Here is a 12,585-nt window from a genome sequence, read left to right as displayed (position 1 = left end):
GGCTTTTCAGCTGATTCCCTGGTGGCCCGCTGGAATGTGGAGTTAACCAGGGCTATTGACTGTTTGGCTCCGAAGCGCCCTCTCCGATTGCATGGAGCCCGGACAGCCCCGTGGTTTTCCACGGATCTGAGGGCAATGAAACAATCGTTGAGACGGCTAGAGCGCCGGTGGCGGATAACTCATTCCGAATCTGAGCAGACACAGGTTAGAGCTCAACATCGAGCCTACCAAGTGGCGATAGCTGCCTCTATTGCATCTGCAGAAAACAGCAGCAGGAGACTTTTTCAGGTGGTTCACAATTTAGCGGAACCACCTGCGACATCGGGGCCCAATACGGGCCACATGATCTCCTGCAATGATTTTGCAAAGTTTTTTGCAGATAAAATTGCTCAATTCGGGAAGAAGTAGACTCCACCGTGGGAGCAGGGCCAGGGCGGGAGAGTGCTAGAGTCCTGTCTAGTCAAGTTGTGTGGGATCAAATCCAGTCTGTTACCCCCCAGGATGTGGACAGGCTGCTTGGATGAGTGAAACCAACAACTTGTCTCCTTGATCCTTGCCCATCCTGGTTTATAAAAGCTAGCCGGGAAGGACTGGGCGATGGGCTTCGTGGGGTGGTGAATGCTTCCCTCCGTGAGGGAGCCTTCCCAGACCTGCTGAAAGAGGTGGTTATTAAACCGCTTCTTAAAAAACCATCTTTAGATGCTGCCAATATGGCCAACTATTGCCCAGCCTCAAATCTTCCATTCTTGGGCAAGGTAACTGAGCGAGTGGTTGCTGAATAACTTGGGGGCCATGATGGACGTTATCTCCCTGGCAGTTTCCCAACAACAACTCCAGGCACGCCTGGAAGAAGTGGACCATTTGGATCCCTTCCAGTCGGGATTCAGGCCTCATCATGGGACTGAAACTGCCTTGGTCGCACTGGTTGATGATCTCCGGCGGGCTAGGGACAAAGGTGAGAGCTGTTTCCTGGTTCTGCTGGATCTCTCAGTGGCGTTTGATACCATCGACCATAACATCCTTCTGGACTGTCTTGAGGGGCTGGGAGCTGGGGGCACTGTCATACAGTGGTTCCGCTCCTTCCTCCTGGCCCGTGTTCAGAAAGTGGTGGTGGGGGATGAGTGTTCAGACCCCTGGGCTCTCACTTGTGGGGTGCCTCAGGGTTCTGTCCTCTCCCCCATGCTTTTCAACATCTACATGCAGCCACTGGGAGAGATCATCAGGAGGTTTGGGCTGGATGTTCATCGGTATGCGGATGATACTCAGCTCTACCTCTTTTAAATCAGAACCAGTGAAGGCGGTGAAGGTCCTGTGTGAGTGTCTGGAAGCGGTTGGAGGATGGATGGCGGCTAACAGATTGAGGTTGAATCCTGACAAGACAGAAGTACTGTTTTTGGGGGACAGGAGGCGGGCAGGTGTGGAGGATTCCCTGGTCCTGAATGGGGTAACGGTGCCCCTGAAGGACCAGGTGCGCAGCCTGGGAGTCATTTTGGACTCACAGCTGTCCATGGAGGCACAGGTCAAATCTGTGTCCAGGGCAGCTGTTTATCAGCTCCATCTGGTACGTAGGCTGAGACCCAGCCAGATGGGTGGGGTACAAATAATAATAAATAATAATAATAATAATTAGGGAGAACCAGATCAGGGACTCAGACCTGCCCTCCTTGCCCCCCACTCTGCACTCTTGGATGTGGAGAAGCCCTCCCTTCGTGAGGAACTGACAGCCTGACTTTTGCCTTTCAGATGCTGGAGGAAGATCAGCTGTACCTGCCGGAGGTGATTCAGAACTGCCAGGCAGCTCAGCTCAGGGGGCTCTGAACCCAGAACGGCTCCAAGCAGGAGGCGGCCCAAGCCATCTTGGTGAGTGATGGGGAGGTGGGGGAGGGAGGGGCTTTGGGGACGGGGTTGTCCGTCTGCCAGAGAGGAGTACCCTACTGGCCTAGGTTCACGTATCCTGTTTGAAAGGGGAATCATCTGAGGGACTTCTTGTGAAAATCTGGGTCAGGAATGCTGTTCCTGGAATGGACAAACACACAAGACGTAACGGGCTGTGCATTCATATAAACAATACTCTTCTATATATTCTTATCACAATATCAAATGTTTATCTTGCACATAAACAACACATAAAGTGCAATAATATAGACGAGAGCCAGGGACTCTGTGGTGGAGGCAGCTGAGGGCCGCTTTGGTCCTGACTGGCCCCTGACCCTGAGACGCTCTTTCCACCCACAGGACCTCCGATGTTACGCCCTTTGGGAAAGTGGGGAGGAACAGAAACCAGCAGTCAACAGCATCTCTTCTCTGCTGGCCTTTGCCCGAAGGTCCCCCCATCTCAGAGCAAGTAGCTTTCCCTCATGGATTCAGTCCTTTCATCACTTCCATCTCCCCAAGAGACTCCCAAGGCTACTCATCCTCTGCAGCTGAGAACAGACCTGACTGAAAAGAACGGCTTCCTCTTCTGGTGACACCAGAGAATTCTAGAAGACATTCACCCTTTCCATAGCATTATGGATGCACGATTCCCACAGACAAGTTTCTTGGCAAGACAAGGGCCTTCTCTGGCCACTTGAGTGTCCTCCTCAGCATCTCCAAAGAAGGAGCTGGGTTGCAAGAACTGCAGCAAGGGGGGGGGGCAACCCAGGCTAATGGGGGGGGGGCTGTCTAGCTAGGAAAGCAAGACCCAGAGACAGTTGTGGGAGACCCAGAGACCGGCTTCCTCTGTGCCGGAGCCAAAGCTGCGACAGATGGAGAAGCCAGACCTGCTGGGGGTGTCAGTGCTGTGAGCCCCTCCATCCTACACTCTGGTTGAATTTTATAATGAATGATTTTAGATTGTTCTGTTGTGTTGTACTGTTGTACTGTTTTATTGTTGTTAGCCACCCTGAGCCCGGCTTCGGCTGGGGAGGGCGGGATATAAATAAAATGTATAGTGTTTCTGTGGAGGCGCTAGGGTGGACATCTCAGGGGTTGTTTCACTGTAGAAAGAGCTTTGTTCCATCCCAATTCCCATGGCATCCAAACTGCCCAGACCTGGAGCATCTCTTCCAAGGTTACAGAGTCAGGGGGACTGTGGAGAGCGGACCCCAATCCCACCTCCAGGCTTAGGATTCTCTATCATTCTACATCTCCAGCAGACTTGGGAAGAGTGGAACAGAAGGTAGCTTGAAAGAGACAACAGATAGAGAATACCAGATAGGTGGGTTGGAAGGCAGAGAATAAAACAGTGTGATACCTGTATGCATTGATGAATATAAATGGTCAGATTTTTATTTTTTAAAAGAATGGGGAACTGAGGTAGGGCAACTGTTAGGTCCGGTGCTATTTTTCTAGAAAAAGAAGTTTCAGAATACCTCCCTCGTTTTCTTAGGATGGCAATGGCACCCACCCAAGAGGGGCCAGAACTGAGTTCCAGCAAGTTCTGGCCGAAAAAATGACCCAGGTTAGGCCCATTAATAAGTGAGGCCAGCGTAACATACACAGGAATGGGAACTGACCACAAGACTAGTAAAAACCAGTTAAAGGGGAAATTAATGGCCGATTGTTAAAGAGAAAAACAACTCCAGATAAGGTACAAGGAGGGTTCTGACACAGATACTAAAATCAAATGGGTTGGGTAAGTGTTTTTCATGAACTATGGCTTGATGAGAGATGGTGAAGTGCAGACGAGGCAGAAAGTGGTTGTGTAAAGGATGAACAGCTAAGATTATGCATACTTTGCCTATGCTGTATAGTCTGTGTCCTAATGGAAATGTAATGCATTACTGAATGAAGTCCTACTGATTGGGGATTTAGTATGAGGCTCCGTTCTTGAAATCACAATGAGAATCCCCCCCCCCAACCCCATACCTCAAAACTGAATACAGTGGTGCCTCTGGTTACGAACTTAAATCGTTCCGGAGGTCCGTTCTTAAACCTCTTATCCTGAGGCGCACTTTCGCTAATGGAACCTCCCACTGCGCACACACCTCCTGTGCACAATTTCCATTCACATCCTGGGGCAAAGTTCACAACCAGAAGCAGCTACTTCAGGGTTAGCGGAGTTCGTAACCTGAAGCGTTCGTAACCAGAAGCATTCATAACCAGAGGTACCACTGTACAGGCCTCCTGGCAGCTCTGTCTTGCCCTCAGGACCCTGCCCAGGCCACATCCCTCACTGGCCCCATTCTGCACTCTCCCCAAGTGATTTTACCCAACTGCCATCTGTCTTGGAACTATGACAACTGTTCTGGGTTGCCTGGATGAAGAGGGGTATTGTTGGGTTGGAATAAACGACAGACGAGTAGCGAGCGTCATGTGGGAGGCACCTCTCAAGCATGTCTCGAGGAGTCTCTTTCATTGAATATTACATGCATTGCCACGTATGTGCTGGTTGCTGATTGGTTAGCACAAGTACAAAGCAAAGGTTACATATAGGCATCAATCACCAATAGATTAAAGGCTGGAAAAGGGAGCACAGAACTAGACAGGCACGAAAACCTCCTAATTTAAGTATAACTAATGATTAATATACCAAGACTTAAACAATTACCTTCCAATAGACGTGGTCAACTATGCATTAAGAACAGGTCAGAGTGTAATGTTTTCATGACCTCAAACTTAACTGAACATTCTGGGATGATGAGAGAATGTCTTAAGAACGGTTTGTGCAGCATCATGTACAGAAGCAAAGCTTAGCAGCGAGGCTTCCCATCATGCCACAGTCATGTGCAGGAGCAAATGTGTATGAGCAAATTTGTAGAGACGAGTATTCCTATAGGGTATATGTCTGACCACACCCATTTTGCCACAACCACCTCTGGGATGTGGCTCCCAGAAAGCTTTTGATAAGAAAATATGGCCCTGAGGCTGAAAAAGGGTCACCACCACTGAATAAATCCCTGCTTTTTCAGGACTGGAAACCCAGAATAACATGGCATCAAAAGTTCCAGATTTTATTAGGCCAGAGATATGATTAAAATTAGGAAAGAAACTTGACCATCATTTGTTAAAGCAGTCTATTACAGTATTACATACAGAACAATATAAATATGTCATTTCTGTGTGCAACCTGAGAAACATGGAAGAGATGGAGGAATACTGTAGGTCCTCAGAAATCTCCACTAATTCCATTTCTGGATTTTCATGATCAAAACAAATATCTCCAGTACAAGGGGTGGACATCCAGGGGGTTGTTCTATGTTCAGGACCTTATTGAGTGGTGCTAACCCATCTTATAATAACCTTTGTGGATCCAGCTGAGGGGTCCTCAGTATGACTGACTCCAGATAGCTCAGGTATGATCATTTATAGGCAATCTTTTATGGAAGCAGGTGGTTCTTCAGTATCAGAAAGTGTATGAATCTTTTTTGTCTAACTCTGGAATGTATATAACAGGAGAACAACCAAGCCTTATGAGGAATGGCTGAGGCAATTTGGTATGTTTAACCTGGAAAAGAGGATATGATAGTAATCTTCAGCTATCTGAACGGCTGCCACATGGAAGATGGAGCAAGTTTATTTCCTGCTTCTCCAGAAGGTTGGATTCAAATGGCATGAAAGAAGATTCCAACTAAACATTTGGAGGAACTTTCTGACAGTAAGAGCAGTTTGATGGGAGAACAGACTTCGGAAGGTGGTGGACTCTCCTTCGTTGGAGATTTTTAAACAGAGGTCGGAGGACCACCCACCAGGGATTGTTCAGCGGTGATTCCAACAATGCATTAGGTTGGGCTGGGTGACCCCTGGGGTTTCCTTCCAGCTCTATGATTCTATGATTCCATGAGGCATTTGGAGCTTCAGGGTGGACCAACAACTGCAGGCAGGATTGATCAAAGATGGCATATAAACCTGTATGGACATTTGACACAACACAGCAGAGTTGTTAGAAGGGGAATGAAATGAGAAGCAGGACTGAGATTTGGATATGCTTCGAGGTTCAGGCTATGGGAAGTCGTAAAATCAAAATTACAATTCGGAAGACAATTTGATCTTTTTTATTTTAGTTTTTTATTTTTATTGGATTATGATTTGATATGTTAATTGGAGGTTTTTTATTGGGAAATTAATATACACTCTAACAAAAAAAAGAGGAGGAATGAAACAACATCAGCCAGCGTGGTGCAGTGGTTAAGAGCGGTGGACTCGTAATCTGGTGAACCGGGTTCGCTTCCCCGCTCCTCCACATGCAGCTGCTGGGTGACCTTGGGCTACTCACACTTCTCTGAAGTCTCTCAGCCTCACTCAACTTACATAGTGTTTGTGGTGGGGGAGGAAGGGAAAGGAGATTGTGAGCAGCTTTGAGACTCCTTAGGGTAGTGATAAAGCGGGATATCAAATCCAAACTCATCCTCTTCATCTTCTTCTTCTTCTTCTTCTTCTTCTTCTTCTTCTTCCTTTAGACAGGCAGTCTCCCCACCCCCACCCCCTTCCCACTGCACCAATATGGAGATAGTGCTTCCCTTTGGTTTAAGCACTAGATGCTGGGAGTAAACATTTATTCATTGCACTGGTCACCCGTCTTGGTTCCTACTCGAACAGTACGTGGACACTTCTACATAACTGTTGTTATTGTGTTTGTGATGTGCGTGGTTCATTCTGTCATGAATGCTTTAGCTGAGTTTCTTGTGTTCAGAGGGCTGGACTAGACGTCCCTTGGGGTCCCTTTCAACTCTATAATTCTATGATTCATTCAAAACCAATAAAATGTTTGTAAAAGAAAAAAGAAAGATGATGGTTAGATCCAGTGCTTTTTTCCTGGGGGTACGCAGACCCCTAAATATTTTTTGAATCTTTGTCAGAATCTCCGTTCGGCCAAGCCGATAAGGCCTCATCTTCCTCTGAGCTGAGCCTTTGAAATCGCCTCCAACGTGTTTAGTGAACTGAGCCTTTGATAAGGCCTCAAGCACATTCTATCCAGCAGGGTTCCCAGCACAGGGAAGAGACGAGAGGTTTGGCTACATTGTAAAGAGTTTTATTTCGAAACTATGCAGAACAGAAAAGACATCCTCTCTTTATGAAAGCAGAGAGCAACTGAACAAAGGAACTAAGGAAACAGGAAACCACTAACGTCACATCCTGTCTCCCTTTTCCCGTGAGACTGCAAGGTCTCTGGAATCTAAACAGAGTCCTGGGACTCCACACAGCTGCACAGTGAGAAACATAAACTAACATCCTCCCCCTTTCTGTGAACACCACTGGGCAGCGTGTCAGTACATTATCAGTACAAACCCAATTTCTGTACATAGGTACAGTGTTGATCCTTCGGAACAACCTTGGACAATAAATCATCAGGAATTTCATTACCTGGCATGTAGGACACCGTTACGAGTCCTTTCTCAACACATTCTCTAGTATGTTGCAGCTTCAATTGCAAGTGCTTCGTGCTTTGCTTACAACCTTCAGAAGTCATAATCTGAATTGGACATTTGACAGGAATTCTCATGTCTTTACACAACTGTAACAACCATTCATAGGCGCCGACTCCATGGGGCCTGAGGGGGCCCGAGCCCCCTCAAAAATTCGTTTGGGGGGGCTTTGCCCCCCAATAATCTCGGGCGCCCCTCCAGCAGAGCGCCACCGCCGCCCCTCCCCCAGCCCAAAATGCACAGGGTCGGGCTGCATGCCTCCTGCCCTCCCTCCCGAGCAAAAGCTCCACCCAATTTCCTTCGGAGCTGATTAATAGGCACAGCACGCTCTCCCCTATTCGCTCACGAGGAGGCGCCGCCACTTTATCTGCATATTCATGAGCTTATTTATTATTCGTGAGCTTTCGCGGGCTCCCCCAATATTGTTTATAAGTCGGCGCCCCTGCAACCATTCACAATCCACAAGTGAATAAAACAATGCATTCAGTTCAGCTTCACAAGAACTTAAACTACTGTTGTTTGCTTCATACACGATCAATCAAATAGACCCTGGTTGTACATATAGCAAACTCCAGATGTGATTTTCCCGTCTGCAGTGTCACTTCCAAAACTCGCATCAGCAAATATCTCAAGACCACCAGACTTCTGATTGTTAAATGTCAGTCTGTAATGCATAGTGCCTTTCAAATAGTGTGCTATGTGTTTCAGAGCTTTCCAATCCTTAACATGTAGGATTGTTGACTTGTCTGCTTAGCAAGTTACAGCTAACTGCAATGTCATGTCTTGAACATCTGGCAATGAAATTTAGTTTGCCTACCACACTTCTGTACAGTGTAGTGCCCGAAAATGCTCCTTCAGTGTCATCTACCTGATAACCTGTCGTCATTGGTGTGTCTACAGGATTAGCATCCATCAGATTTAGCTTGGTTAACACATCAGCAATTTTAGGTGACTGGTGTACTAGGACTTAAAGCTGCATCACATGATGGACACTTCAAGATGGCGGGGGCTGCTGAGCAGACTGCCAGAAGTTACACCCCGGGGAAAGCTGAAACAGTACCCCAGACCATGCAGGGATGTGTTCCTGAAACCGAAAGCTCCACAAAAGGGAGGTTTTTGGAGGAAGAGTGCACGAGGGGGGTGTTTCCTGTTCAGGGGGTGAAATCTCCAAAGCAGGAGGAGCAAGGGGAGTTGGCTGCCACGTCATCCCAAGCATCACTGCAACCAGCAGGTGGCACTGCTGTGTTGGAAGCAGTGGAAGTTTTTCCTGTGAGAAGTTTGGTCAGAGTCCAAACACCAGGATGATCTGCGCAGATGTGGTCACTAGCTGTTCCAGTACAAAGGCTAAGGCAAACCGTTGTGGAAGATGGAACTGGTTCACCATATTTACATCAAGAAGGGTCTGATCCACCAGTTGGGTGAAGACTCCTTGGAGGTGCAAAGTGTTGTGGAGTCTGGCACACTTCCCTGTGTTCCATTCAGCTTTCTGGACTTGTAGCGGAGTGTGCACAGCGCAAGCCGCTTAGTGTATAAGCTTGCAGAAGATAAAGAGTCCACATGCTGTTGTTCTAAACTAGCAGCTTTATTTACAGCAGAACAGTAAAAATAAACAAACCTTCCGAGACAGCAGTTATCTTGCTTCCTTGCTTGGCAGCAAAAGCGAAAGTCAGACAGAACAAAAAAACAGCTTCTCCAGAAGTTGGAGACAGCTCCTCCCCAGAACAGGCAGGACGATGGGTTCTGAGCTGTTAACCCTGTAAGCTCCGATTCCCCATCACACCCCCTCTCGTCCTGCACTGCTGGGGGCTCGTAAGTTTCACCACTTACCCCAAACACAGACCTTTACAGAACTCCCCATGATGCTGAAAGCTCAAAGGTTTCATGACCCCATCTGCCAGGTTCTTCTGGCTTGAACAGTACTGCAATCTCCCCAAGCCTAACTGGATACTCTGACACACATTCTGGAAACGCATGTCTAGGTGTTTGGTTCTGGCCTTAAACTGCCCAGACTCTGCCAACTTCAGACAGGGTTGATTGTCCTCCCACACCGTGACAGGCAAACAACAATCCCTGCAGATTTCTTGAACCAAACAAACATAGAATTCCAATTCCCTGCAAAGCTCAGACAGCGCACTGAATTCAGCTTCAGTAAAGGAAAGCGCAATGAGACTTTGCTTCCGGGTGTGATAGCCTGGGATGCAGATTCAGATGCTGAACCTAAGGAATCCCAACCTGAACAGGATTCCCCGCCTCCAGGACCAGCTGAGCCAGGGCTGAGGCATGAGCCTGAAGGGTCCTCAAGTGTGCTGGATCCTCAGGTACAGGCACCAGCTGAGTCTGCTCTGGCTCCTGAGGTGATGGAGGACCCATTGCCTGCAGGTGCTCCACTCTCAGCCCCGTCAGAGGAAGCTGGGGTTGCCTCTATGTCCGGTAACCCTCCAGCCTCTCCTGAGCTGCAGAGACTCAGGGCAGAGAGGCAGAGGGAACTAAGTTCCTGCAGGAGGAGTGCTCGCCTCCAGGCCAGGAGAAGCGAGTCACCTGAGGATCAGGGCCACCCTATGCCTTGGGACATATAAAAGCCAGCCAGCCCCAGTCCCAAGTTGCGGGAGCAACGTTGGTGGTTGTCAGTCGCTGCCTGAACCCTGCCCTGCACCCAGCTTCAACTTTTATGGACTGCCTTCATATTGCTTCCTCAACCATGGGCTGGACCTTGCCTCTTGGTGACCTTGGGCCAGTCACACTTCTTTGAAGTCTCTCAGCCCCACTCACCTCACAGAGTGTTTGTTGTGGGGGAGGAAGGGAAAGGAGATTGTTAGCCACTTTGAGACTCCTGAAGGGGAGTGAAAGGCGGGATATCAAATCCAAACTCTTCTTCTTCTTCTTCTTGATTAACCCCCGGGACCAGTACACCGGGACTTCCACCCAACCAAAGAGTCCCCAAACCTTACCACCATCCCAGATACGGACTTCCTGTTAGCCAGATTTGCCCAATCGCTATCTGTCCTGCACATCAGCTAGCCATCACCCTTAGCTGACAGCTTGAGACAGAAATCCTTGGTATCCTGCAGATAACGCAACACCCTCTTGATACCATTCCAGGCACTCACACTCGGGTTTGTAGCTTCCCTGCTGAGCAGATTGGTAGCAAAAGCAATGTCCGGTCTGCTCCACTGGGACAGATACAACAGACTACCCAGAGCTGACTGAAAGATCTCAGCATCTTTGAACTCAGCGCATTCTACTTGCTGACTATGTTTCACATAACTTGTCTCCATGGGTGTCCTGACCCCTGCATTCAGACATCCTGAACTTCTCAAGCCGTGATGCTGACTTGAATAAAATATTGGTGGGGGGCCAGGTAAGGCCCTCCTTGCACAATCAATCACATGATACATGCACATCATTTGAATGGCAATGCCTATAATGGCAGTGATTTTTTTTAAAAAGTAATATTTTGAGCCCGTAGTTCAATTTCCAGCAGCTCCCCTTGCCCCGGAGAACACTTCTAGCATTCCATCTCCCCTACCTGTGTCCATTTGGTATCATCCTTTCAAGGTTTTTTCCTGTCCATTGTGTTTGTCTTTCATTTGTTCTCCTATGTGTGTTGTCAGTAGAAGCCACAATTCTGTGGGTACTCTAGGTGGTGCAGAAAACACCTAGAAGCTCCTTAGAGGTTCAAGTGCCGATAAACTTCAGTTTTGTGATCTATAAATTTCATTTAGCCAGCAGAGGGTGTCACAGGGCCAGCCTTCCTTCCCTTTAGAGCAAACATGGGTCTCCAGCTGTTTTTGGACTACAACTCCCATCATCCCTAGCTAGCAGAACTAATGGGAAGGGATGATGGAAACTGTAGTCCAGGAGCTGCTGGGAACCAAAGTTTGGGAAACCCTGCTTCAAAGCAACTTTTGCGTTTGGCCTGCAAATATGGGACCTGTCCACCTTTGTATTTTCTTGTATTTTGATTTTCTTGTGACCATTGTACATTATTTATTTATTTATTTATTTATTGAGGGCAAATTCAAAGAGAAATTGTACGGCAAGTTGTGGAAGAATAAAAGGTTGTGTTTGGGGGGGAAACCCTGGGGCGTGGCCCCCTCAAATATTTTATTGGGGGACAAAGACCTCATGGGCTTTAAGAGTTGGCGCCTAGTCCCTACACCCACAGGTCTCAGGAATGTTACAACATAAAAACACAAGATAAAAACACAAAACCGATGTTAATCAGCCAAAGGTGGAGGTTTGTCTGGTTCCTAAAGATGTTTAATGGTTTTTCCGACCTTTGTATAGATTCTTTGATGGAAAGTGAGATTGGAGCTCCTCCAGAAGCTCTTTCCACATTCCACACACTAATATGTTTTCTCCCCTGTATGAATTATTTGATGGGAAGTGAGATTGGAGCTGTGAGTGAAGCTCTTTCCACATTCCACACACTGATAGGGTTTCTCCCCTGAATGAATTCTCTGATGGGAAGTGAGTTCAGTGCTCCTACTGAAGCTCTTTCCACATTCCACACACTGATAGGGTTTCTCCCCTGAATGAATTCTCTGATGCTTAGTGAGATCCGAGTTCGTACTGAAGCTCTTTCCACATTCCACACACTGATAGGGTTTCTCCCCTGTATGAATTCTCTGATGGAAAGTGAGACTGTAGCTGTGACTGAAGCCCTTTCCACATTCCACACACTGATAGGGTTTCTCCCCTGTATGAATTCTTTGATGGGAAGTGAGACTGTGGCTGTGACTGAAGCTCTTTCCACATTCCACACACTGATAGGGTTTCTTCCCTGTATGAATTCTTTGATGGGAAGTGAGATTGTGGCTGTGACTGAAGCTCTTTCCACATTCCACACACTGATAGGGTTTCTCCCCTGTATGAATTCTCTGATGGAAAGTGAGACTGTAGCTGTGACTGAAGCCCTTTCCACATTCCACACACTGATAGGGTTTCTTCCCTGTATGAATTCTCTGATGGAAAGTGAGACTGTGGCTGTGACTGAAGCTCTTTCCACATTCCACACACTGATAGGGTTTCTTCCCTGTATGAATTCTTTGATGGGAAGTGAGATTGTGGCTGTGACTGAAGCTCTTTCCACATTCCACACACTGATAGGGTTTCTCCCCTGTATGAATTCTTCTATGGGAAGTGAGAGAGGAGCTATCAGTGAAGCTCTTTCCACATTCCACACACTGATAGGGTTTCTCCCCAGTATGAATTCTTTGATGGGAAGTGAGTTGGTCCT

At 47.6% G+C, this 12,585-nt stretch overlaps 2 protein-coding genes across 5 annotated transcripts in view; one reads left to right on the top strand and one right to left on the bottom strand.

Annotated features, from left to right (window-relative positions):
• The window catches only part of LOC309530300 (uncharacterized protein), a 670,922-nt gene that overhangs the window by 355,665 nt on the left and 302,672 nt on the right, over positions 1-12,585 (top strand). The gene's annotated exons all lie outside the window — the stretch shown is intronic.
• Positions 10,374-12,585, bottom strand: part of LOC309531553 (zinc finger protein 500-like) — a gene marked incomplete at its 3' end in the record, with an annotated part of 62,668 nt that continues 60,456 nt past the window's right edge. The window contains exon 7 of the mRNA XM_082221145.1: positions 10,374-10,408. Within this exon, the coding sequence (XP_082077271.1) occupies positions 10,374-10,408 (35 nt within the window). The remainder of the gene's footprint in view (positions 10,409-12,585) is intronic.

The sequence above is a fragment of the Podarcis vaucheri genome (assembly GCF_965113315.1).
Source record: "Podarcis vaucheri genome assembly, chromosome: 4".
Taxonomy (NCBI): domain Eukaryota; kingdom Metazoa; phylum Chordata; class Lepidosauria; order Squamata; family Lacertidae; genus Podarcis; species Podarcis vaucheri.
The sequence above is the reverse complement of the archived record's forward strand: the minus strand, read 5'-3'. Positions and strand labels throughout refer to the sequence as shown.